Here is a 25,450-nt window from a genome sequence, read left to right as displayed (position 1 = left end):
GTCCTGCCGGCAGTGGGAAGAATTTGGGCTTTTACCCCAGAAAGGGGAGCAGTGGAGGGCTGTGGGCAGAGGAAGTGGGTCCAGACGCAGGTGCTCACTGGCGCCCTCTGGTGGCATCTTTAGGGAGGACGGATGGGGAAGTGTGAGAGCGGGAGCCCTGGCGGAGGGTCCGGGGCTCAGGGGACTAGGACTCAGGCAGTGGCGAGGGGAGAGGGGGGTGGAGCTGGGACTCACCTAGGCGCTGTATCCACCTTGCTGCCAATGACCCCAAAGCCTCCTCCACTTGCTGTGAAACATCTTTCCCTCGCCTTGGCCTGGTCTTTTATGTAGGGGATGGGCTCTGCACTCCCAACAGCCCTGCTTGGCGCCCAAGCCCGGCATCGGTGGAAGTCCGACCATAGCTGGCAGTGTCCCAGCTCCCCCTACCTCCCGGCAGGTGGCCAGACCCGGCTTGTCCTTGAGGTGGTCCGTTTGAGAACCCCGTTTGAGAACCACTGAGGCCCCTAAGCCCCTCAGACAAGCAGATCCCTCTCTTCCTTTTGCATTATTCACATCGGGATCGACTGTGGGGTGTGAGTGGTGACTGATAAAAACCCGACGCCGTGGGGGCCCTGGTGTCGGCACAGGGTCTCGTGCGGGAGCAAGGATGGTGGGGGCATTTGCTGCTGTGGACGGAGGCCTTGGGCCCCTGAGGCCACCCTGGGCCACCGCAGCCAGGGCTCAGAGAGGGGAGATGGAGCAGCTGGCCCAGCCCTGCTGTGCAGGTCCATTAATTATTGATACCCTTTGTGGGAGACATGAAGAATTCATGTGGTGGGGACAGGCTGCCCGTGGGCCCGGGGCCTGCTGCCGCCAGCTCCGCCCCGCTCACGAGAGCCCCTCGCTGCCTCGTCAGGAATTTTTACAGCCGGGTTGTTACACACAGCCATTATTAAAAATGACAGACTATGAGCTCTCATTATATTTAAAACAAGGGCACAGAATATTATTTGGCCATAAAAAGGAGTGAAGCATTGACATATGCTGCCCCAGGGACGGACCCCAAGCCCACGACGCTCAGGGAGGGAACCAGACACAGAAGGCCCCACGGGGTGTGAGTCCACGTGTGTGACACGTCCAGAACAGGCTCGTCCGTGGAAGGGAAGGGGGTTTGTGGGTGTGGGGGGCTGGGGGGGGACTGTTGATAGGGCTGGGGCTGCTTTTTGGGGAGATGGAATGTTCTGGAACTAGATAATGGAGATAGTTGCACAAGGACAAATTTTATGGTGCGTGAATCATATGTTGATAAAACTCATAAAAAGGCAAAGGTCATCAATACTCAAAAATCGTAACTTCCTAGTTATTCTACCGTAGTTTACTACGCTCTGTGGTCTTGAGGTCATTTGCGTCTATCGGAGGTGGTCGGTGGAAATGGTGAGCAGCTCTTCCCAGCCCCACCTTCGCTGACATCAAGTTGGAAGCTTGAAATTGGCCATGGCAGGAGCAGGCACGCCGTGGAAACCATACCCGTGCTACACATGGGGGTTTGATGTATTGTCCTGTTGATTGTCTAGACCAGGGGCTGGCAGACTTTTTCTATGAAGGGCCCGAGAATAAATACTTTCAGCTCTGTAAGCCGTACAGTTCTCCGTCCCGTCTACCCAAGGCCGCCGTGATAGCGCGGAAAAGGCCGAAGATGGTATAGAAGGGAATGGCTGGGGCGGTGTGCCAATAAAACTTTATTTACAGAAGCAGGCGGTGGGCCATGGTTTGCCAACTCCTGGTAGAACTCACGGAAGTGATGAAGAGAATGCCAGTGATGAGAATTAGACTCAACAGTGTGTTGGGTCTACAGCGGTTTCCTTGTGAAAAGCACAAGAGCATCGGGGAGGTGCTCTCCGGTCTGGGGACACCTGCCATCGGGCTTAGTACCGATATTGCTCTCGTTGCCAGTGAGCGCAGTTCTCATTCTCCATGGTTCACGTTAGTCTGGCTTGTTCCCGTAAAGGAGAACGTCAGACAACATCCGTGCCCAGAGCTGCACGTGTCTGTCAACCACATCTGTTCTCCGGCGGCCCGTCCCCGGTTGGTGAAACCTACCGAGAGCATTTTGGGGGAATCGATTTGGCTGTGGGGACTTGACCCGAGAGTTCCGTGTAGTTTATTATGTTTACAAACGGCGTGGCACGCTTTATATTGGGATAAGCATATGTATGTGCATGTATGTGTACATTTCAATTTTTTTCTGGAAAGCTGGCAGTTTAGACCTCTCCAGCACGTGTCAAATGGGATGCAACATTCACGGAGCAGCTGAGCGGCAGTGAGGATCCTGGGAAGGAGGATTTCCCGCCCCGCAGGATCACTGTCACCCCCGTGCCCGTGTCTAGAGCCAGAAACATGCGGGCTGAGGGGCCACCCCAGCGGGACTCTGTCCTGGGAATGCACAGGGGGTGGGGGAGGGGGTTGCAGGGTGCTCTGGCCCCAGTGGGGTGGGGGAGGGCCAGGAGGAGTCTCCCCACCCCCACCACCAGGGCCTCCCAACAAACAGGGCCTGGGCAGCTTTCCAACATCATTTCCCTTCCACATTACCTGTGCCTCAATTTGCATTCAGTAATCAACTAGTCATTCAACAATCCATAGTGAGGATCCATTGCATGCCCAGGGCTGCATACTGGGGACCCCGCCAGGACTAAGGCAGACCCATTGCCCACCTTCATGGCCTTGAGCCTGGCATAGGAAGCCTAAGTCGTGAATCAACAGGCCAATACAATGAATTGTCACAAATAAACGAGGTGAGGTGGAGGAGACCAGGAGTGAATGATTGGGGGTGTCAGGGAAAGCGTCTCTGAGCGGGGGGACCCTGATGCTGAGAACGCCACCTGCTCCTGACCCCTGGCAGAGGCACAGCGTGTGAAGTGAGGGGGTGGGCAAGGCTGGAGCCCACTGAGCAACAGAGAGACTGATGGAAGGGGGTGTGGCTCTAACAGGGGAGAGACAGGCCCGGCTCCTGGGTTTGGGAACTGAAGAGACTGGAAAGAACAGGGTCCACTGGGAGGGTGCCCTTCACTGGTGCGTGCCCTTCACCTCTCAGGGGAGGCTCGGGGACAGTCCTGCCTCCTGTCTTTGCCTCTGCAGGTAAAGGATGTTAGAGCAGCCCAGAGGTTCGAGGTCAGGGTCTGTGGCCAGTTTGCAGGGCGTTTGGGAGCTGGACTGTCCAAACCGAAGATGAGGACAAAGTTCCGAGTCCAAAAGACAAAGTGGGGCTGGCAGAGGAGGTGTGGACCAGGCTCCACAGTTCTGGAGAAGAATGTGGGGGGCAGGGCAAGAGTCAACAGAGCCAAGGGGGACTCTGTACCTGGACGCCCATTTCACAGATGGGAAAGCTGCCCCCAAGGGCATGGGCCTGTCCGCGGTCCCTGTGAGGAGATACCAGGGCTGTGGGAGGACACGGACAGTGGCCTTCACTCTCCTCGCTGTCCTTCAGCACACCAGGCACAGTCCTGACCCAGGGCCTTTGCACCAGCTGTTTCCTTTGCCCAGTTCACCTTCCCCCCAGACCTTGTTTTTCCAGTCCCAGCTTTGGCAGCTCCACCTCAGAGAGGTCTTCCTGACCATCCTGGCCAAGGGCACCTGCTGTCCCTGGCTGTCACTCCCCCTCCTCCTTGGCCCTTCTCTCTTCCTGAAATGGTCCTGTTTGTTTTTGTGTTCACTGGTCTCTGGCGTCTCCTTCCAGCAAGGAAGATGCCTCTTAGGGGGCTATTTTGGAAATTTGGAGGGCTTTCTCTTTGCTTGTGACAACGGGATGTTCTGACGTCGGGGGGCAGGAGCAGGGACACCAGGCATCCAGCCACGTGCCTTGAGTAGCCCCCTGGCGCCCGCGACTTCCTAATGTTCTGCCAGAAACATAAAACCGTTGAGTGGGGTTTTGCATGGCTTTAATATCCAGTGACTGTTCCCAAAATGTCACTCCTGGGTAAACTGAGGGAAAGGTGGAGCTGTTTTCGATAGGAACTGGTGGCTACCTGCTCGCTGCCATGCCCCACACAGAGCTGCAGTGTCCCCAAGTGCTGGGGGCCTGAGCTTCTAAGGCGGGAAATTCTTTTTGATCAGCCATGTATTATTAGGCGCCTACTGTGTGCCTGACAAGGTGGAAGTGATTTACAAATATCACCTTGTGTGTCTCTAAAACTCCTTTTATTTGTTTGTACTGCAGTAGGAGCCAAATCCTGCTTTTTCAAGTGTTAAATTTATTTCACATTTTAAATATGAGGCATAAAAAACGAGGCATAAAACAGATACAGTAAGGGGCAGAGAGGTATAAAATATATACTTAATATAGAGAGTAAGCGTCCAGCTTCACGAGATATAACCCGCATACCATAAAATTCACCGCTTTAGTGCTCAACTTCCAGAACATTCCCTCTCCCCAAAAAGAAATCCCATCCCCATCAATAGTCACCTCCCCACACTGTCCTCCTCCAGGCCCCGGCCCCCGCGAGCCCCCTTCCCGTCTGTGGACGAGCCCGGTCTGGACGTGTCACACACGTGGACTCACACGCCGTGGGGCCTTCTGTGTCTGGTTCCCTCCCCGAGCATCGTGGGCTCGGGTCCGTCCCCGGGGCAGCGCATTAGGCGCCTCGCCCCTGTTCACATCCAAGGGATGTGCCTGTGCGTGGGGGACACATTGTGTGTGTCCCTTCACCCGTTGATGGACACGTGGTCGATTCCACTGTTTGGACATATAAGCCATACTACCGCGTGCGGGCTTGTGCGAGTTTGTGGACGCATGTTCTCATTTCTTCCGGGCAGATACCTAGGAGTGGAATTGCTGGGTCACGTGCTAAGTCCGTGTGTGTTTGAGGAACGGCCAAAACACTGGTTTTCACGGCAGCTGCCCCATTTCTCATTGCCCACAGCCGGGCGGGGCTGCCGTCTCTCGTGGCCGCCTGCTGCCGTGACGGCAGCCGTCCTGCACAGGCTGAGCTGAGGGCATTAGGGTTTTGACCGGCATCTCCCTAGTGGCCCGTGGTGTCGAGCATCTTCCCAGCTGCTTGTTGGCCATTTATGTTTCTTTTTTGGAGAAAGATTAGATTTTTTTTTTAATCGAGATATAATTCACATACCATAAAATCCACCCTTGGAAAATGTACAGTTTGCTGGGTTTTAGCATAATCACAGGTTGTACGACCATCTAGCTTGATGGCTTTTTACGTTTGTACAGACCCGGATCGAGACACAAAACATGGGATGTTCCAGACCCCTTCCGGATCAGTCTCCCTCAGACCGCCACCTTTCTACCGTTTATATTTATTTATTTATTTATTTATTTATTTATTTATTTATTTATTTATGTTTTTAAATATTTAATTTAATTTTTTAAAAGATTTTGTTTATTTGAGAGAAAGAGAGAGGGCGGGCGCACATGAGCGGGGAGGAGGGGCAGCAGGACAGGGAGCAGCAGACTCCCCGCTGAGCAGGGAGCCTGATGCTGGGCTTGATCCCAGGACCCCAGGGTCATGACCTGCGCCAAAGGCCGACACTTAACTGACTGAGCCACCCAGGTGCCCCTGAAGATTTTATTTTGAAGCAATCTCTACACCCAACATGGGGCCTGAACTCACAACCCCAATATCAAGTTACATGCTCTCCCGACTGAGCCGGCCAGGCGCCCCCTATTTTGTTTTTACACCTGTGGGTGCGGATAGACAGGGCAGATTCCATTTCGGGGAAATGGGGGCCCCAAATTATTTTGTAATAAGGTGGCCTGGGTCTAGAAGGCTGGAATCCCCTAGAAGGCAGGGACAGGATCTCTTTTGGTCATTCCAGTATCCCCAGTGCCTGGGACACAGTTGGTGCTCCATAAATGCTCACTAGTGACTGAATGAGCGTTCTAGCCAAGCCCTTGATCCTTTAGCAGGCTTTTGTAGCTTTGACGATAATGGGACATTCGGGCACTCGGTGGGCAGGGACCAGGGACGCTGCCCATCTGGCCTGAACCCCTCAGCAGTTCCTGGGAAGGCCCTGCCCCAGGAAGGCTGACGCGGCGCAGGCTGGCCACCTCCTGGCTTGCCTGCCCTCGGACCTGGGGGAGTGTGAAGGAAGGAAGGCCGGCCGGGGTTTATTTTCGTCCCTGGCCCGCTCCCCCGGGAGAGCAGTCATCTCCTTGTCTGCCTGCTTGGATGGGGGTTTCTGGCAGAACAATGGGTCGGGGAGGAGGGGGGTCATGCAGCTGGGCTGGCCCAGGTGTTAGCAGGTCTGGGGGCTGGCTGGAGGGGTTAGGAGTGTGGAGGACCGGAGGGAGGCTGCAGCTGCCTCCGCCCACCCCCTTTTCCTTCTGGGCTCAGGAGGGAGGTCCTGCTGTGGGCCCAGCTACCCTCCGGAACCAGCACACTCAACCAGCACTTGCAGATTGGAAAGCCAAGGACCAGAGAGGGACAGAGCCCCCATCCCCCGTCCCCGAGGGTCACACAGCAACCGAGATAGGCAGCAAGACCTGGGATCCAGGGTGCTTGGGGTCCAGGGAAAGACCTTTCTCTCCCTGAGCCTGTTGGTCCATCTGTAAACTGGGGGACTGACCCCAAAGCCTTGGGGGTTCCTTCTTGTTACTGCTGTTTGTGGACATCCTTTCCCTCATGCATTCAATAGACACTTAAGGGGCGCCTGCTGTGTACCAGGCCCTGGGCGGACCGCCGGAGGCACCGTGTGAACAAGGGAGCCCCAGCCCCTGCCTGCACTGTCAGGCCAGGGAGATGAACAGCGAAATCAAGGTGTGCAAGTCCAAAATGGAGCATGCCCAGTGCACCATGGGAGCCAAGGGGACCCTGGCCCAGCCTGGCACACCCAGGAAGGCTTCCGGGAGGAGGGGACTGCAACACTGAGACCTGGATGAGCAGTTTATAGGATGAGTACTAGGGAGAGGAGGGTTCCTGGTACAGGGAATGGAATAGAACATTCTAGAGAAACTGGTGGGAAGGCATCTGGGAAGCACAGGTACTCTTTGTGCCAAGCGGCCAGCCTGAAGCTGCTGCTGCCCTTTGTCCAGAGAACCTCACGGAGAAGTAGGGCTGTGCCTTCAGGGAGGTGAATGGCAGAATTCCAGGCGGTGGCATGCAGCCCCTTGCCCAGGGAAGGGGGCACTGGGGTTGGCCACAAGCTCCTGCCCTAGGACAGAGTTAGTTCAATCTTCCCCATTTTACAGATGGGGAAGCTGAGGCACAGGGCGATTATGTTGCTTAAGTGGTCAGATCCGGGAGCAGGTCCGAAATACTGGGCCTGGATTTGTCACTGAAACAGCTCCTGGCCCCTGAAAACTCGAGGTGATTTGCAGGCATCAAATGGGGAAGGTGGAGAGAGGCCCGAAGAGGCAGTCAGTTGCTGTATTGCTGTATGGCCTCGGGGAGGTGGCTCAGCCTCTCTGAGCCTGTGTAATTTCTTCAGCAAACTGGCAACCAGCCTACTACCTGGTGGAAATGATGAAACAGGCACACGCTGCCGGCTCAGGGCCTGCCACGTGGTGCCGAGTCAGCAGCACCCCTGCTCTGGCCCAGGCCTACGTAGCCCCACACGCTGGTGACGGTGTGGGGGGCAGGGAAGGCAGTCCTGCGATCCCCGTGCCCACCCTGACCTCTGAGGGCAGGCGAGGGGGCAGCCCAGGGGGTGGGACTTCTCTCAGGGTGTGAGCTCACACAAAGACGGGCTTTGTGGGGGCTCTGGGGGCCGAGCCGGGCACACATGTGGCCTTCCTGGCCTGGCCGGCCTGGGGCCGCGATGGGGGTGGATTCTACCAGGGCCTGGGACCGTGGGTGAGGGCGGGGGTGGGTCTCAGGCTAGCCTCGTTCATTCTTCGGGAGTCTCCAAAGACACAGCGGGTAAGGAAGCAGGCCCCTCGCCTCCCCCGTGCGCTAGGGTGAGGCCGACCGGCTGGGGAGTGAAGGCCGTGGGGATGGGCAGAGCAGTGTCGGGGGTCCCTGGGGCACTGCGCAGCCCAGAGGAAGTGCCTCACTGTCAGTCTGGGGGTTAAGGGATGGCTTCCCAGAAGAGGCAGTAACCTAGCTGAGCTGAGGGGCGAAACCTAGAGAAGAGGCAGGGGCTCAGGCAGCAGGGCTCTGGGGGGATGAAGAGGAGTTCACCGGGGAGGATGCAGGCACCCGAATGAGCTGTGGGGCCTGGTCCCGGGAGCTGTGGGAGCTGCCAGCTGGTCCTCAGAAGGGAAGGCTCATGCCCAGATGTGCAGGCTGGGAAGAACTCTGGCACCGCTGGAAGGACGTGGTTGGAGGGGCGGCGTCAGAGCTCGGGGCATCTGCAAGTCGGCCGTGGAGACAGGTGTGAGGGACAGAGTCTGCAGTCAGAGTCCTGGTCACTGCTCCTCGAGAGCTGGCCTGCCGCTCCCCTTGGCCACTGTTCCGGCCCTTCCCTGAGCGGGAGCTGTCACGAGTCAGTGTCCAGATCAGAGGCATCGCTGGAGCAATGTGTTTCCAGAAACCTCACACGTGCCCCCTACCCCCGGGCCCCACGGCCCAGGCTGCTGCCCACCTGACTCATTCCTCGCTTGACGAGGGCCTCAGGGCTGTCTGCTATAAACGCGCCAGGACAGTAAGCCCGGGGAATTGGTAATAACTGGCCTCCTCCACCCTAAACAGCCAGGGCCTGGGGCCCCCGTCCTACTGAACTGCAGGAGGGGGTGGGGAGTGACAAGCTAGATTTCCGGGGATGGAATCTGCCTGTGAGAACTCACCCTGAGCCCCCTCCTCGGCCCACAGCAAGGATATGGTGGGTCTGGGGGACTGGAGAACATCCTGCCCAGATTTCACCATTACGCATTCACTCTTTTAACTTTACCCCCTCCTTCCTTTTCCTTCTTTTCTTCCTTCCTTCTTCCTTTTCTTTCGAAACGAATTCCCTTCGATCCCTTAGGGTCCCCTGGGTCCCCACCTTTTCAGTGTGACTGAATTTTCCACAAGCCTTCCCACGTGGGTATCCTGCCCTGTTTCTGTGCCGTGCTCTAGCTACTCAGAACGTCCTTCCTCTAGGCTGCGGAGTGTAAAGCTCTGTCGGTCTGGGACGTGCCCCTCCGCCCGCTTTCTCACCTGCCCCCCTCCAGGAGGCCTGCCTGCACCCCTGCCTCTCGGGGTGCCCAGGCGATGGCATCTTGTAGCTTCTGAGGGGAGCACGGGCCACATGTCCCTGACACGCCTCCACCCTGCACCCAGGCCTGGCGCCCAGGAGGCGCTTCCCGGCAGGTCTGTGGAACGGCGGGCTCGTGTCGGTGCGGCTGCCTTGGGGCTGGGCCAGTGGCACGCACCCATTTCACGGATTGGGATGACGTGGCAGCAAACACAAGGGGCCCCGCCAGGAAGGTCCCTGGAAGGCCCCGGGGCCGTGGGGACTGACGCCTGTGTGCCTTTCCTCCTGGCAGGGCCGATGGACGCCTTCAGCACCAAGAGCCTGGCCCTGCAGGCCCAGAAGAAGCTCCTGAGCAAGATGGCGTCCAAGGCCACCGTGGCCGTGTTCATCGACGACACGAGCAGCGAGGTGCTGGACGAGCTGTACCGCGCCACCAAGGAGTTCACCCGCAGCCGCAAGGAGGCCCAGAAGGTGCTCAAGAACCTGGTCAAGGTGGCCGTGAAGCTGGGCGTCCTGCTCCGCGGCGGCCAGCTGGGCGGCGAGGAGCTGGCGCTGCTGCAGCGCTTCCGCCAGAGGGCGCGTCGCCTGGCCATGACCGCGGTCAGCTTCCACCAGGTGGATTTCACCTTCGACCGGCGCGTGCTGGCCGCCGCCCTGCACGAGTGCCGGGACCTGCTGCACCAGGCCGTGGGCGCGCACCTGACCGCCAAGTCCCACGGCCGCATCAACCACGTCTTCGGCCACTTGGCCGACTGCGACTTCCTGGCGGCGCTCTATGGCCCCGCGGAGCCCTACCGCTCGCACCTGCGCCGCATCTGCGAGGGCCTCACCAGGATGCTGGACGAGGACAGCATATGACCTCTGGGCCTGGGTTTCCTGCAGGGCGGGGCGCGGGGCACGGGGGCGGCTCTAGAACGCTTTTTCTCCCATCCGATGCTGGCCAAATCCCCGGGGCAGGTGTCCGTCCCCTTGGAGAGGATGCTAATCCGTGGGAAGCAGCGGTTTTAGGGACTCTTGTCGCCTCTCCCTCCGCCCCATCTCCAGAGAAGAAGAGCTCAGTCTGCCGGCCCTCGGCCTCCTTGGGCACCCCGACTGCTGCCTGCCCAGGCCCGCCTGACCTGACCTGACCCGCACCACCCCTCCAGCCCCCAGATGCCTCTGAAAGCTGGCGCTCGCCACTTAATGATGGGAACAATGTTGCCTGTTCCTCGGGACGGGGTCATGGTGAACCAGAAGAGAGGGAGTGTTATGGGATGAGCTGTGTCTCCCCAAATTCTTTGAAGTTGTAGCGCCCACGACCTCTGAATGTGACCTTCTTGGGAAATAAGGTCGTTGCAGATGTAATTAGATCAGATGAGGTCACGCTGGAGTAGGGCTGGGACCCTGGTGCTTGTAGGAAGGGGACATTCGGATGCAGACAGAAGGCGGCAGCGTGTGAAGATGGGGGCAGACACTGGAACAGCCGTCGGAAGGAACCGGCCCAGTGGACACCCTGATCACAGGCTTCTGGCCTCCGAACAAGAGGGAACACATCTCTTGTTGCTGCCTCCACTGGGCCAGGGGCACTCGGCTCTAGCAGCCCCAGGGCAGGAGCGCCGGGAGCCACGGAGAGCGCTGGGTGGCTGCTGTCAGCGAGGACGCCTCGACGGGGCTGGAATGGCAGCCCTGACTCCCACGTGGGAGGGGTCAGAGTGAGCCCCCGACGCGGGGCTGCAGGGTAAAGCCGTCTGAGATGCACGCCCATTTTAAGATGATTATCTCACGTGTGCTGGTAGACCAACAGCTGGTTTGACGAGACCTCGGAAAGCAATGCTCGACCAGTTTTGACTTTGGCAACACTGGAGGATGCAGTGATTCTCAACTCGGTGCAGACGGACACGTGGGGTGTGTGGGTGTAGCTGTGATTCTTGCTTCTCAGAGGGGCATGCGTTCTGGCCGGCTCCGTAGCGCTGCGGCAGGTGCACCCGGCAGGGCTGGGAAGGTTGTTGGGGCACCTGCGGGGTGGGGGAGGGGAGATGAGGTCTCATGACTAGCTGTGCAGGACCGGCTTTGGGGGGCAAAGCTTTCAAACAGGAGGCCTGCAGGCCTTTGGAGGCAAGAAGATGGGTGTGGTCGGCCCCATCCATTGTCTGAGACACCTGGCGTTAGTCAAGGAAATCGCATGTACCCATCTAGATGTGGAGTTTTTCTCGGCAACTTGCCTGAGCCCGCACTGGCCGCCAGTGCTGCTGCATCGACATTGCCCCTCTGGCCTGCCGCAGTCCCCACCATGCCCTTTTGCCTCCCCCTGGCCCGCTGCACTGGCCGACAGGGCACTATTGCCCCAGATGCAGGACGGCCTTTCTCTGGTTGGGTTTCTGCTTCCCTGAGAAAGCCAAGATGCTCCTGCCTGAGAGCCAGGCCCTCTGCCCACCTCTGCCCCATGCCACTAAGAAAAACCGGCCCTCATCTTCCATCAGGAGACAGATATTCATGCTCAAGGACAAACGTGCATTCTGAGCACCCGAGAAGCCCCAGAGGAAAGAAAGCCTTTGTCCTCGGCTTTGCACACTGAATCCATCTATGTGCACAATGCTTTGTACTGGAACCCTGCTGGGCTGTCCGACCTGTCTTGACTCTTCATAAATTTGAGATTTAATTTAGAAAAACCAAAGAGCACTACAGAACTATTTCAATAAAAGCACACATCTTCCATTTGTATTATGTGGGACTAGAGGTTAAATTGCTGGTGCTGGCTGACAGCTTTCTCTTGCCCTGCCGGGCTCCCGCCTTTCAAACCGAGCTTGCATGTAACGTCACACGCCCGTGGTCCCTTGCTGCCAGGTTCAAGTTCCGCTCCCGCGGGTGCCGGGAGGTTGGATGCACGGGCCTGCAGAGCTCGGCCTGTGTGCGCCCAAATGAGGCTTCAGCTCATCATGACCACAGGCCCGGAGGCCAGGGTGGGTTCCTTTTCGAGTTTACCTGAAAGGTCTAGAAAGATGCCCGCAAATGGCTGGTGGGGGCAAGGGTGACTAGTTTGCATCCGATGTCCTGCCGTGTCCCGGGACAAGGGAGCTATCGGCTCTGCTGGCCCCCTGGGGTTTGGAAGTGGTAAGTGATTCCAGGCTGACCGTGGTCGCATCCGTCCCTCCTGCTGGGGTTGGGCCCACGTGCCCCGCGGCAGCCCCGGGTTCTATGGCACCCCCGTCAGTTTCCAGCTTCCTCGTTTCTGCAGGGGGCCCTGGGCGGCCATCCATCTCCGGGGTGCTGTAAAGACGCACTCAGTTTTTCCGTCCACTGAACCCCAAAGCCAGAGTGGCAAAGGCTGCTGGCCCTCCCTGGGGACCCTGTGCTCACCAGACCTCAAAGCGCATCTGGTCTTGAGTGGGGTGAACCCCCTGTGGACACGTGTGCCCCTGAGAACTTCTCTCACAAGCGGCGTGGCTTGTGTGCTGGACAGTGAGGGATGGTGGGGTCCTTCCCCCCCGCCCCGAAGCATCTCCGGGGCCACGCAGGCCCCTGCAGTTGAGCTCTGAGAACAGCTGTCCATGCTCCCACGCCTGTCAGTACGCTCTGCGGGTATGGACAGGGGGACAGTCCCACTCCACTTCCGACAGGTGTACGATCTGGGGCAGGAGCCCTCACATCTGCTTCTTTTCTGGCAAGTGGGGTCACTGCCGCGCCCAGGTCCTCCGGCCGGCACGAGGGAGGCCAGGCGAGTGAAAGGGGAGGAGAGTCCTCCGTTGATCTCACGCAGTGATTCCGAAGAGCAAGGATTCCACTTCAATAGCCCTCGGTTTCTTTTCTCCTCGTTTACTTGCGAGAAGGCCCAGTTGGAGGGCAGGCTGAAGGGCAAGCTAGGTCAGACTCCCAGGCCCCACTGCTGGGAGACCAGGGCCCTTCTGAGTGGCTGGGGCATTTGGGGGTTTTATTTCTTTGTTTGCCTGTGGGGGTTTGTGGTTACTGTTGTTTTAAGTCGCCACGTGCAACCCGGCTTCCAAAGCAAAGCGAAGCCAAGCAGCCAGGTGCAGAAGAGGTCTGCCCTGAGGCTCCCCACTGCGGGGGGTGGCCTGTGGGGGGTGGCCGGGCCTGCCCCACGAGCTCAGGGAGATCCAGGTTCACGGCCGACCACCTTGGGACCTGGCGCTTTTGCGTCTGCAGAGAAGTCGTGCCTGGAGATTCCAGGTGCCCGCGGTGACACAGGTCTCCAGTCTCCAGCGAGGCAGGTGGTGCAGGCGGCCAGACTCTGTTGCTGCCCCTGGGCCCCTGGGCCCCCCGCCCCGAGTGCCCCGCCAGGCCGGCACCAGCGCCAGTTGCCAAGTCCGTGTGGTTGCTTTTCAACCGTCTTATTTATTTAAATATGAAAGAACATTTCATTTCTTCCTAGTTATTCTGGAAGAAGGTCCCCTGGGAAAACTGTAAGAAAACAGCTGGCTCGGCTCAGGGCAGAAGGCTCGCTCTCCCTGGGAGTGATCCGGGGCCCGGCCTGAGCACAGGGAGACACGCACGGGCTTCAAAAAAGCCGTGATTCCCCCGGGAGCCCCCCCTTCGCGTGCCCCAGTGCCTCTTTTGGTAAAGACGGGCAGCGGGTCTCAGACCCCTGCTCCATGTCCAGAGCACATCAACCAACGGTCCCCCCTAGACAACCAGTAATGAGCCAGCTCTCCCAGGGCCCAGCTCCTTCAGCAGAGATGAGGAAAAGCCGCCCCCCGATGGGGCTCCTGGTCACAGCTCACTGCGGGATGCCTTGGCCACAATCACCAGCTTGGACAGCTCAGCCTTGAACGCCCCGGGCCTGTGGGACACTGCGAGAGAAGAAGCACGTGGTCGGGCCCTCGCCACTCCAGACGCTCTGGGTCCTGGGCGGGGCAGGGGAGCAGTCCCCGAAAGGGACTCGGCATGGAAAGCCTCCAGCCCTGAAAGTCTTACGGGTGAGGGACCAAAGAAAGGAGAGGTTGGCGGGCCAGTCCTGAAGGCAGCAGGAGGCCTCAGGAACATTCAGGGTGGGAAGAACGGTGGTCATTTCTGCCACGTTGAGGATGGATGGGGGTTGTGGGGGCGGGCTGTGTCACCTCCTGCTGGCGCTGGCAAACTTGTCTGAGGCCCAATGACACCTCTCCAGCAGGACCTGGGAATGCGGCCTCCCCATGCTATTCCCCAGTGGCTCAGCTCTGCCCTCTGCTGTGCGCCCTGAGGTCAAGGCTCTGCTGGCTGCCCCATCTCCTGCCCTGGAGCTCTACTCAGAACAGCCCTCACACCCTTGAGGACCTGCAGGTGGGGCAGGGCTCCTTCCAGACCCAAGGTTCCTCCTCCCAAAAGCCCCACTCGCTGCACCCCCCACGCCACTCCCATGCCTGGTGACGCCCACAACCACAAGGATCCTTCTCCTCCCCTCCCGCATCCCTCAGGTCCCCTGCAGCATGGCTCCATTCCCGTGTCCATCACCATCATCACTCACCCACCCTCGCTCTACGCACAGAGGCCAAGTCCAGAGCTTCCCGCCCCTCCTTCTGCTCGGCCTCTGCCCCGCACGGCTGAACGTGGCTCGGGACACCAGGGGCCCCCAGACCTCAGGGGTTAGGAACGCGCTGCCCAAGCATCAAAGCTGTTCCCAGTCACAGAACCCAGGACAGCAGATGTCACACGCCCCCCCCCCCCCCCCGGGAGCAATCCCACCGAACGTCCCCAAGGGCCCCAGCAGATTTTCAAGTCCTCAGGTCCCTAGCGGGGCTTGGCCTATGCCATGAGCTAAGAGTGGTTTTTACATTTCATGTATCTTTAACCAAAGTCAAAAGGAAAATGGTATTTTGTGATATATAATTCACATTTCTGTGTTCATAAAATAAAGTTTTATTAGGACACAGCCATGCCCGTTCAGTGTCCCGTGGCTCACGGCCTTTGCTCTCCCGGGTTGAGTCGTCTCGGCAGAGGCTGTTTGCTCCACAAAGCCGAAACTATTTACTAAGGGCCCTTTACAGAAACAGCGTGCAGACGCTGGGCCGTAACCCGTCCCTCTGAGGAGGTGGGGTGCTGTCCCTCCTCTCCCCACCTTCTGTGCCTGAGAACCTGGGGTTCATCTCCACAAGCCATCCTTACATACCTGCTGTTTTGGTCACTTCAAATTCCTCACTTTTCAGGGGGATGTCGCTTTCTCTTTCAAACGCAGCTTTCGACTGAAAGAGAGCAAGGGGAAATGTCGCTAGTCGGGAGAGAAGGGATCCAGCCTGCTCTTCCTGCCCCCGAGAGCAGCACGGGCTGAAGCCACACGCTTTGACGGAAGGGGCGCATGCGCTGCTCTCCCAAGCACGTAAGCGAATCCGGTAGAAGCGGTGCTTAATCCACTTAAGAGATTGTCAACTGGCTTAAAACTCGATGCCTTTGCTGCCAATCCCCAAGGAAGGTATTTTCCCCTTCGGTGAACATATGGTCGTGACAGAAGCAGGGCGGTCTCTTGAACGCAATTTTTAAAAATCACAATTGTCTCTGTTTCAAATCGGCTTTAGGTGTTTTCCAGCAAGAGGGGAGCACAGAGCAGCCGGACCAGCGGCGCGGCAGTCAGCGGGGGGACGGCTGGCGGTGGCCACGTCCCGCAGCCCTGCAGTCGGGCGCTCGCTGCGGGAAGGTACTGTGCACATGCGTTGGAAGGCCGTCAGGAGCTGACTCGAAGGAGATCATCCTCCATGACCCTGGGTGGGCCTGATTTGATCAGCGGGGCCAGGCTTCCCTGACGGAGGAGTCCCCACAGCGCCCGCCCCTCCCGCCAGCCTGGCATGGGCTGTGGAGGTGCCCTGCCGGTCCCCTGGGGCCAAAGCCAGTTCCTGGCAATAAATCTCTTAACGCCCGTCCCCACTGGTTCCGCTTCTTGGACCGATACAGTGGTTTTCAAACCGTGTGTGACCCAAACGCAGAAGCAGGGGTGGGGGACGGGGTTCTGCAGTGCGGCCAGCCCCTGGTGCGGACCGTGCGGGTCAGCGGTGTGGCAAAAGGTGCTGCCTGAGCCATGAACCACAGGTCATGGGGCCCACAGGACATGGGGCCCTCCCCCACACCAGAGAGCACACTGCCTGCGCTTCTGGGCCCACTCCTGCCCTTGCTGTCCCCGCTCGTGTCCTGGGGCCCCTCCCCTCTGGCTCCTGCTGGCCTTGCCAGCAGGGGGTACTGGCAGGAAATGGCAGGTGACAGGAGACGGAGGCCAGGTGTCCATTTCCTGTTCCGCCCGCCGGGTCTCTAGGGGTCAGTGGGGTCCCACTCTGGGCCCAGCGCCACCTTCCTAGCACCTCCCGGTCCGGAGTCTCTGTGGTGTCCCACGTCCTTCCATGTTATGAAATCAAGGGTTGATATCTGTCCCCTCACTTCACCCGCCTCCCCACCCCTGCCAGTGATCTGGGAGGCACAGTCAATACGGGACGCCCCGGGGCAGCCACCCCTACACACACACCCCTACTCACATAGGCCATGCCGTACTCGATCTCGGCGCCCCGCACCTCGGCCTTGAACTGCGTAAAGTATAGGTAGGACTTGCCCTGGGGCCTGCAAAGGAAGGGCAGGGGAGGGGGTCAGCCCCGGCCTCCTCAACATCACCTCTTCTTTTCTCTTTACTAGAACATTCTTTTGGCTCATTTACTAACAAGTCTGTTTCTCCTTCTGGGCACAAGCTGTTCTAGGACAGGGACTGAATGCTTTTCCATCGAGTGCCAAAGACATTCCAGGTATCGTACTGGGGACAGGGAACGACAACAGAGGTTGAGAAGTACAGGAGTTAACTAGGCAGAGGAGGAAGAAAGCAGAGGGCAAAGGTCACATGGAAGGTGCAAATGGGGACCTTTAAAGAACACCAGATCAGCAGGGCCAGAGCAGAGAGGAGCTGAAAAAGGGCTGGTGGCAGTGAGGGGACGACGTGTGTGGGGGGTGAAGAGCCCTGTGTGGCTGTGTGCGGACAGCAGACAGTGATGGGGGTGGAGGGGCAGCAGGGGGGCCAGGAGAGTCCTGCTGGGGGTGAGTCAGGAAGGAGGCGGGGAAGGTCCAGGGAGCCTCCTGGGCTCCCTAAGCCCCAGCGGCTGTGCCAGGCCCAGTGAGTCAATGTCTGAAACTGGGAGAACAGCCCGTTCAGGCAGGACCTCTTGCCAAGCGCGTGGCCCCGTAGTCAGGGCAGCTCTGGGGCTGAGCATGGCTGCAGGCCTGTGTGGCCCGGCTCTGTGCCCACGTAGGGTGCTGGTGCTCACACGCCCTGTCATCGCGGTGGTCCCCAGGGCTCCTCTGCCTGATACCGACAGGCGCCAGTCCACAGAGTGGGTGAGAATGTCCCCGAACGCTGCCTAGTAAGCACCTGCTGTTTATAAAACATCAGGCAAAGACGGTGGGGTGTTGCCTGCAAGTAGGATTCGAACATGGGTGTCCTCTGATTCGATGTCGTTGTCAAGGCCCTCCAAGTGATCTGTCCTCCTCTGCCAACCCCCTCCCCCCGAGGGCAGGACCACAGCTTGGACTTCTGTGTGTCTCCCCAAGTGCCTGCACTACACCAGACCCACAGCCAATGCTGGAAGAATCAGTTCCAGGCCTCAGATCCCAGGGGAGCAGGGCTAGGATATGACACCGCTCTGGCACCCTCCTCCCCACTGGGCTGAGCACCCCCTTCCCTCTGTCCCCTCTTGGGCCCACTGCTCACTCATGCCGCACTCCAGGGCGGGGAGATGGAGGGCGACGATGCAGGGGAGCCTGGCCCCTGCCCCCCCATGTCCCCTGGGCCCCAGTGTCAATACGCTTCCTTGGGGAACCCTCCCCACCCCAGCAGCCCCCAGCATGGTGCCACACCCCCTCTCCTACCTGCACGTGGTGAAGATCGCCCCCAGCCCACGCCCCGCAGGGGTGCTCGGTCCTGCTGCCTGGAGGCACCAGGGGCACACGCTCCCAGCAGCCTCAGCAAAGCGCCTCCTTCAGGGGAGATCCCCCCACCGCGACCCCGGGCTCACCTCCAGATGGTGCAGGTGAAGTGCTGGTGGTCTTCGCTGGTCCCCAGGCTCATCTGCCACTTCTGGGGAGAGAGGGAAAATAAAGGTCAGCCCAGGACGCGCAGGGTCCCTGATAGGTTTAGGGCGCCCTCCAGTTCTGCCAAGGGAGCGAACCTTCCCTGGGCCTCCGGGCTGGAGCCTGGCTTGGGGGCGGGGAGACTAGTCCCGGCGAGACCATGGTGGTGGGCAGGCGTCCTCATCCGTCTGTCCACACCTGCAGAGGGTGCAGCCCTAAGACTGAACCGTACTGCCAGCCACGGACTCGGCGTGGCCGTGACCCGGCCGTGCGGGTTTGGCGATGGTCACAAGCGTCCCGCTCTCGGTGGCAGCTGTCAATGACGGGGGAGGCTGTTTGGCGGGGAGCCCGGGGGTGTATCAAAATCTGTGCCTTCTGCTCACTTTTGCTGTGAACCTAAAACAGCTCTAAAAAATAAAGCCTATCGAGAAAACTACACACTAAAATAAAAGGAGACCACGTACTACTCATGCTTGTTGATCAGCATCCAGTCCTCGAGGCAGACACGAGACCGCGCTATGCACGGTTACAGGGAGGACGTGGGTGCGACCTGAGGACAGGAGGCACCAGAAAGCTTTTCATGTGTTCTTCTTTTTGAAGGATGTGAACGTGTTAGCTTTTAAAAAAATCAAACGAACAAGATTAAGAGTCAGACGCTCAGCTGACTGAGCGACCCTGGCACCCCTGAAGATTAAAACTATTCAATGACTCCCGAACACACTGCTTGCTACCAGCTGCTTCTAATTTTCGTGGCCTCTGCAAAACCGGCGGAGGGCCAGGGACAGCCACTGTGGGTTCTGGGGTACCGAAGGCGTCTGTCTTGCTCGTAAAATGCAAGTGTACAGTCCCCTCCCTGGAGTAACAATATACTCCCAGTACTGGTACTCCTGGTTGGACATTGCAACGTCCTCATTGACAAAAACAAGGCCATTTTTAGGTGAATCACAGTGGGAGTAAATGGTCACCTAGATGCCGTCTGCCTGCAGCAGGGACGTGGGAACCAGTGACTCTGGCTGACGAAGGGACAGCTGTGGCCCACACCTGCGGCCTCGGTGGACTTTCCTCCCTCCCCATCTAAAAACACCTGCCCGTGGCTCCAAGGCCTGAGAGCACCTGGAAACGGTTTTATGCTGTGAAATAGATCTGAGAGGTTTTCCACGGCTCTGTAAAGGTTCTTGAAAATGAGGCAAATGTTTAAACACTGTTTAAAAAATTGAGTGCAAACAAATTTAAGACTGAGAGTTTCTTAGCAAGAGGGTCAACATCCCTCTGAGCGGCCTTCTGGTTATGTGACCTTGACCGTGGTCTCAGGGCTGCAGGGTGCAGTGGGCAGACGGTAAGGCTCAGGTTTGGGCTTCTGACATTCATGTGAGCGTGTGTTCTGGGGACAGCCTGAGCCCCTGGGGAACTAGGCGCAGGGGTGGCCTGGTATGACAGATGACACATAACTGGCAGCGCGGTTAGTTTTTATTAACATGTAAATGACAGATGGGGAAACGTGCTCATTTTGGTGACAGCTCTAGGAGCCCCGACAAATGCTTCTAATTCCGCGTCCACCATCCAATCAAGATACAGACCAGATCTATGTCCCTGGATCCCCTGGCCCCTTCCCTCTGCAGTAACCCCTTCCTGCAAATTCCCGGTAACTGCTGACCCCATCTCGGAGTTGTGTCTTTGCAAAAGTGTCACCGGAGCGGAATCAGGCGGCACGCAGCCTTGTGCGGTTTCACTCAGCATGGGGCACTGGACAGTCATCCACGCTGCTGCCTGTGTCCACGGTTCATTTATCCAACAGCTGGACTGAGAAATATTTACATACCACACAATTCACCCTCGTATGGTGTACAATTCTGCATTTTCTAGCATGTTCACAGGTCTGCAACCATCACCATGATCTAGTTCCAGAACATTCCATCACCCCAGAAAGCAGCCCCATCCCTTCCCCTCCCCCCAGCCCCCGGCCCGCGAGTCCCCTTCCCATACATGGATGAGCCTGTTCTGGACGAGTCACACACGTGGACTCACACCCCGTGTGGCCTTCTGTGTCTGGTTCCCTCCCTGAGCGTCGTGGGCTCAGAGTCCGTCCCCGGGGCAGCGTGTGGGCGCTGTGCTCCTGTGCGTGGTGGACACGTTGTGTGTATCCATTCACCCACTGATGGACACCAAGGTTGTTTCCACTTGTCGGCCACTGAATCCTGCTGCCGTGCACGGTCAGGTACACGTTTCTGTGCGGCTGAGTTCTCATTCCTAGTGGGCAGACGCCTCGCAGTGGAAGTGCAGGGTTGTAAGGTGAGCGTGCGTTTAACTTTATAAGAAATGGCCGGTTTGCATCCCCACCAAGAACGGCCGAGCTCTCAGGCTGCTCCGCCCCCTGGCGGGCACTGAGAGATTACGAATCACCCCGTGCCTACGGCCAACTGTCAGCACTGGCCTCGCAGGTGACCCTCTGCAGAAACAAACCATTATCAAAGGAGCAAGCGCGGACTGTTGTCCCCCAGAGGCCTCGGCTCCGAGCTGCGTGTGCCCGGCGCACCCACACACCCACACCCGCCGCCACGGGTCCTCCTGGGGTTTCTTCTGTTCCAGCTGCTCCAGGGGCATGTCTGCGGTGCCTCCCTGTACGTCGCCAGGCAGAAGCCACGGAACACCAAACCATCCCTGTGCATTCGCTGAGAATCTGGCCTGCCATTCTCTTGTGAGGTGGCCACAGGACAGCCACCAAAGAGCCCATGGGTCGTGGGTGCCCCGTCCGGCTCACACAGCACCACCCGCCCCAGCGCTCAGTTCCCTGTGGTCTCTGTCACCGTTCTAGACAGCTGCTGCGGGGACAAGTCCGTGCCACGACACGTCTGCTTTGCTTAGAAGTGATTTCCTTCAGGATGAACCCCTCTTCCAAAACAAACGAATCCAGCCTATTGCTGGAGTGATAGTTTGTGACCCAACTGCTAGTCTAGGACAAGGCTCCAGCCTGTGGTGTGCGTGAACTCAGCAGCAGGACATCCACCTCTAAGAGTTTAAGTTTAGTCGTGGGGGTGGGAGGTGCATGTGCTCTCTTCCAAGCTGCTGGTGACACTGGGTCAGAAGCACAGAGCAGCGGTTAGGGATCTGTGTCCCGGGGACTTCAGTCACTTCCCGGCTGGGAGAGCCCGGGCCTCCATGTCCTTGAGTGCAAAATCCCAGAGCAGTATGGCCTCCTGGGGTTGTGGAGAGGAAGAAATGAGGTGTGCGCATGGCTTGGCACAGTGCGGGACTCCCGGTAAGCGCCATGGTAGAGCGGCCACTTCAGTTCATTGTCCTGTAAATCAATTATCTACACGCAACCAATAGGCTGCCACGTGGAAGAGGGCATGTGGGGACTGGTTCTGGGTGCCCGGGGGTAGGCTGGACTGATGGGCTTTGGCTCACAGTTAGAAGAACGTGCCACCACTTGGCTTCACCCCATAGTGGGGAAGACTATCTGGAGAAGCAGCAAGGCCTGGAGGTGTGGCAGGAAGGGGCGGACCATTGCAGGACGCCTGCTGTCCTGGTGGCAGGGGTCACTGTTTGTTACATTTTGTTAAAATACTGTCACTAGGAATCATGTACTTACAAACAAGACACATCTAAAATATAACGGAAGTCACTCTTGCCCTGTGGTTTCCAGCGAGGGATGATTCTGTCCTTCGGGGAACACTAGGCAATGTCTGGAGATGTTTTTGGAAGTCACGACTTCCACAACTGGGGTGCTCCTGGCACTGAGTGGGCGGGGTCGGGGAGGCTGCTCGAGGTCCCAGTGCCTGGACAGCGCCCTCAGGGAACGACCCGGCCCCCAATCCCGGACGTTAGCAGTGCCGAGGCGGGAGAGAGATCCGCTCTTGCCCATTTCAATGTGTTACCCCGAGTGGGAGGAGAGAGGGGCTTAGAACCAGCTTGCAGGGCATGTCAGGCACCTGAGAGGCTCCCCAGCGGCCTCCATTTTTGGACTCTACAATGTTAGGCGACAGTGCCACACTGTTCTAGAACGAGAGCAGTATTTCCTGAAGTCTGATTCTTGGGGAGGAAGGCACAACTAGGGACAAAAGGGGGGGGGCGATTGGGCAGCTCAGTCAGTAAAGCATCTGCCTTCGGCTCAGGTCACGATCTCAGAGTCCTGGGATCGAGTCCCACACCAGGCTCTGTGTTCAGCAGGGAGTCTACTTCTCCCTCTACCCCGCAACCCTACTCACACTCTCTAACAAATGGATAAAATCTTCAAAAAAGAGAAAGATGGTTTTTACTGATTTTTATAGTGTATTTTACTGATTATTTTATAGTGACGATGAATTCCTCCTTTTCATTTTTCTTTTATTCGAACGATGTTGAGCAGAAAGTCTGTGCGTCTTCCTGACCACTTGCAGCTCTCCCTCCTGATGAAACCAAGCAGCAGTACGCAGACTGCACTCCAAGCCAGTCCTTTACTCTCGGAGCGCTTTGTAACGGGGTGTCACTGGTGGTCTGCTGCAGCGGGCGCTGCTGCCTGCCGCTGCCGGAACCAACCACCCAAACCTGCTCCCTTACAACCACTGCCATTTCTTCTCTGCCGGTTCGGGAGGCCCAAAGTCCAAATAAGGTGTCCCCGGGCTGGGCTCCCTCGCAAGGCTCTAGGGCAGGATCCTTCCTGCCTCTTCTGGTTTCTGGTGGCTCCAGGTGTCCCATGGCTTGTGGCCGCGCCCCTCCATCTCTGCCTCCGTCTTCACATGGCCTTTTCCTCTGTGTGTCTTCTCTTCTGTCAAATCTCCCGAGTGTCTCTTGTAAGGCGAGCTGTCACTGGATTTAGGGCCCACCCAGAGAACTCAGGATGATCTCTTCATTGCAAAATCACGCACTTACATCTGCAAATATTTTTTTCTAAGTAAGGTTACGTTCACAGGTTCTAGGACTTAGGATGTGAACGTATCTTTCGGGGGCACCCCAGTTAAGTCACTACCCTGCGTGATAAATGACCACAAGTTTAGCAGCTTAACTGCACTGCCCACTGATCAGCTCTCAGTCCCCCAGGCAGAAGCTTGGCCATGGCAGGCCCTCTGCTCAGTCTCACAAGACTGGACTCAAGGTGTCATCAGACCGTACGCCTGTCTGAGGCTCAGAGTCCTCTTCCGACTCACGTGCTTGTGTTCCTGTGGTGGTAAAACCGAAGCCTGACCACCAGCCAGGGGCTGCCCTCAGCTCCTAGAGGCCACCTGTGCTCCCCTCATAGCCAGCAATGGTGAGTCACATTCGTCTTACGCTCCCGATCTCTCTTATTTCCTCTCTGCCACCAGCTGCTGGAGGAAACAGCCACCAAGAAATGGGGACCTTGCCAGTCCTACATGGCAAGGAACTGAATTCTACCAAAAACGTGAACGAGACTGTACATAAAAGCCCCGCCGGCTGACAACTTGATTTGGGCTTTATGAAGCACCCAGCTGAGCTGACCGTGGCTTCTGACCTCCAGAATAGTGAGATAATAAGTGGGTGTTGTTTTAAGCTGCTAAGTTTGTCATGATTTGTCATACAGCACAAAAGGCAAATAAAATACTCCTAAGAGAGGCTCATGGGCGCAGCACATTTGTATCTCAGGTGCCTCTTTCCATCAGACATTTGTTTACTCTGTGGAATTACAGGGGGAATCTGCTATCACTAGTTACCTTAAGCACGGTCTTTTATTGGTTAGACAAGAATAGTTCAATGAGTGTAAGTTAATTCAGGTATGACCCAACTCCACTGCTCCCTGGAGAGTATCTCTCCATGACAGTGGATACTGCCATACAAAACTATGTGGAATTTTGAACAACTCACCTCGTTGGTCCCTCCTTGAGAAGCGTAGGTGAACGCACAAGTGTATTTGTCCTGGAGAATGGAAGGTGGAAAAAAGCTTGTTAGGAGGTAATCCTTAGTACTTACAGTGGAGGGTCTCAGGATGTCCTTCTGAGATCCAGAATCAAGAAGATCCAGCTTTTGAGCATCTGCACTAAGGGGAAGGAGGCAGAGCAAGATTCCTGGCTGTTGTCCCTGGAGGCCAGCCCCAAAAGGCCTTCCAGTGTCTACCGACTTATAACTCCCCTACCTGCCCCCCACTGCTAGTGAGCTCCTGAGTCAGGACAAACAACTCACGAGGCTTCTGGGGGATGAAGAACAGGAAGGGGGAAGGGGGAGGTCCTACACCCTCCAAGCACCCCCCCATCTAGGCACATGGACTTTGGAAGCAAGATATGGACACCAGAAGACCCATCTCTGCTCTGCTGTGGGCCTCAGACAAGTGAGAACTTTTCTTTCTTTCTTTCTTTTTTTTTTTTTTTAAAGATTTAATTTATTTATTTGACAGAGATAGAGACAGCCAGCGAGAGAGGGAACACAAGCAGGGGAAGTGGGAGAGGAAGAAGCAGGCTCATAGCGGAGGAGCTTGATGTGGGGCTCGATCCCAGAACGCTGGGATCATGCCCTGAGCCAAAGGCAGACGCTTAACTGCTGTGCCACCCAGGCGCCCCAAGTGAGAACTTTTCTGAGCCTGTTTTCCTCATCTGTGAAATGGCCTAGCAAATCAAGCATTTGGCACGATATCCGGCTATAAGGAAGTACTCAAAGATAGCAGCTATGGACATCCGTTAGAGACAGGGAACACGAATATGGGAGGGGAAGGACTTCAACAAGATGGGGACAGGGCTGGGCTAGACCCAGGCTTGCTGACTTCCAGGTGAAATGAGAGGGAGGGTCGGTCTCCTGCAATGAAAGAGCAACGTCTATCCACTTCCTCCCTCGTCAGAGCTGCAGAGGGGCTGACCTTCTGCAGGGCCTGGAGGCAAAATACCCCTCAGCCTCCTCTCTCCCCACCTCTTGGGCGGCTCAGCCTTCCAATGGCCGGGGACTCGCCTGGTCTGGGAGTGAGGGCTGCTTGGGCACGCTGGGCACGTGAGAGGGAACAGGAACTGAGGCTGGTGACCCACCCCCTCCAAGTCTCCAGACCGCAGGACGCCTAGCTTCTTTAAGTTCAGTCCTCAGTGATGACCGCGCCCCCCAGAGTCCCTTCCCAACTCAGTCCCCGCCCCCGACCGTCCGCGCCCCCTTCTCAGGACCCGCCCCCACCGGCACCACCGCTTAAGCCCCCGGGGCGGCGGCGATACGTACCCCCGGGCCCACGTTCTGGGAAAAGGAGTGCACGACGCCGCCAGGTCGCACGTCAAACGCCACCGTCGTGGGCTCGGACACCGCCTCCGCCGGCCTCAACGCAGCGGCCGCCAGCAGCAACGCAGCCCACAAACTCGCGCCTCCGCCGTTCCTCCTCCCGCTGGGCGCCGCCATCTTGGGATCGGGTCCGCAGGGCTGGGGTGGCGACGGGACGCGGCGAGGG

At 57.8% G+C, this 25,450-nt stretch overlaps 2 protein-coding genes across 4 annotated transcripts in view; one reads left to right on the top strand and one right to left on the bottom strand.

Moving 5' to 3' along the window:
* TIPE1 (TNF alpha induced protein 8 like 1) overlaps positions 1 to 11,805 on the top strand; it is a 14,467-nt gene extending 2,662 nt beyond the window's left edge. Inside the window, exon 2 of the mRNA XM_045804332.2 lies at positions 9,395 to 11,805. Coding sequence (XP_045660288.1) covers positions 9,400 to 9,960 — 561 coding nt within the window. The 5' untranslated portion in view covers positions 9,395 to 9,399 and the 3' untranslated portion in view covers positions 9,961 to 11,805. The remainder of the gene's footprint in view (positions 1 to 9,394) is intronic.
* Positions 4,187 to 25,450, bottom strand: MYDGF (myeloid derived growth factor). 3 transcript variants are annotated; one of them, XM_045804333.2, is made up of 6 exons: positions 25,228 to 25,450; positions 23,902 to 23,952; positions 18,051 to 18,112; positions 16,530 to 16,611; positions 15,182 to 15,254; positions 4,187 to 8,278 (listed from the first exon to the last, which is right to left on the bottom strand). In XM_045804333.2, the coding sequence occupies exons 1-6, from the start codon at positions 25,399 to 25,401 to the stop codon at positions 8,181 to 8,183; spliced, it is 540 nt and encodes a 179-aa protein (XP_045660289.2). In that variant the 5' UTR covers positions 25,402 to 25,450; the 3' UTR covers positions 4,187 to 8,180. The 3 variants fall into 3 exon arrangements, with proteins under 3 accessions (XP_045660289.2, XP_045660291.2, XP_045660290.2); XM_045804335.2 differs by lacking the exon at positions 4,187 to 8,278 and adding an exon at positions 10,815 to 11,096; XM_045804334.2 differs by lacking the exon at positions 4,187 to 8,278 and adding an exon at positions 13,412 to 13,886 and having other exon boundaries at positions 25,228 to 25,447.

Source organism: Ursus americanus, chromosome 14 (assembly GCF_024610735.1).
Source record: "Ursus americanus isolate L20-20 chromosome 14, mUrsAme1.1.p, whole genome shotgun sequence".
Taxonomy (NCBI): Eukaryota; Metazoa; Chordata; class Mammalia; order Carnivora; family Ursidae; genus Ursus; species Ursus americanus.
The sequence above is the reverse complement of the archived record's forward strand: the minus strand, read 5'-3'. Positions and strand labels throughout refer to the sequence as shown.

Excerpts from the sequence above, each read along its gene's own strand:
- MYDGF (XM_045804333.2), bottom strand. The coding sequence starts at position 25,401 with ATGGCGGCGCCCAGCGGGAGGAGGAACGGCGGAGGCGCGAGTTTGTGG. Across the intron at positions 18,113-23,901 it reads CTCAAGGAGGGACCAACGAG|AAGTGGCAGATGAGCCTGGG; the intron begins GTGAGTTGTTCA and ends CTCTCTCCCCAG. Across the intron at positions 8,279-15,181 it reads TGAAGTGACCAAAACAGCAG|ATGCCCCGAGCTCTGACGCC; the intron begins GTATGTAAGGAT and ends GCCGACTTGCAG.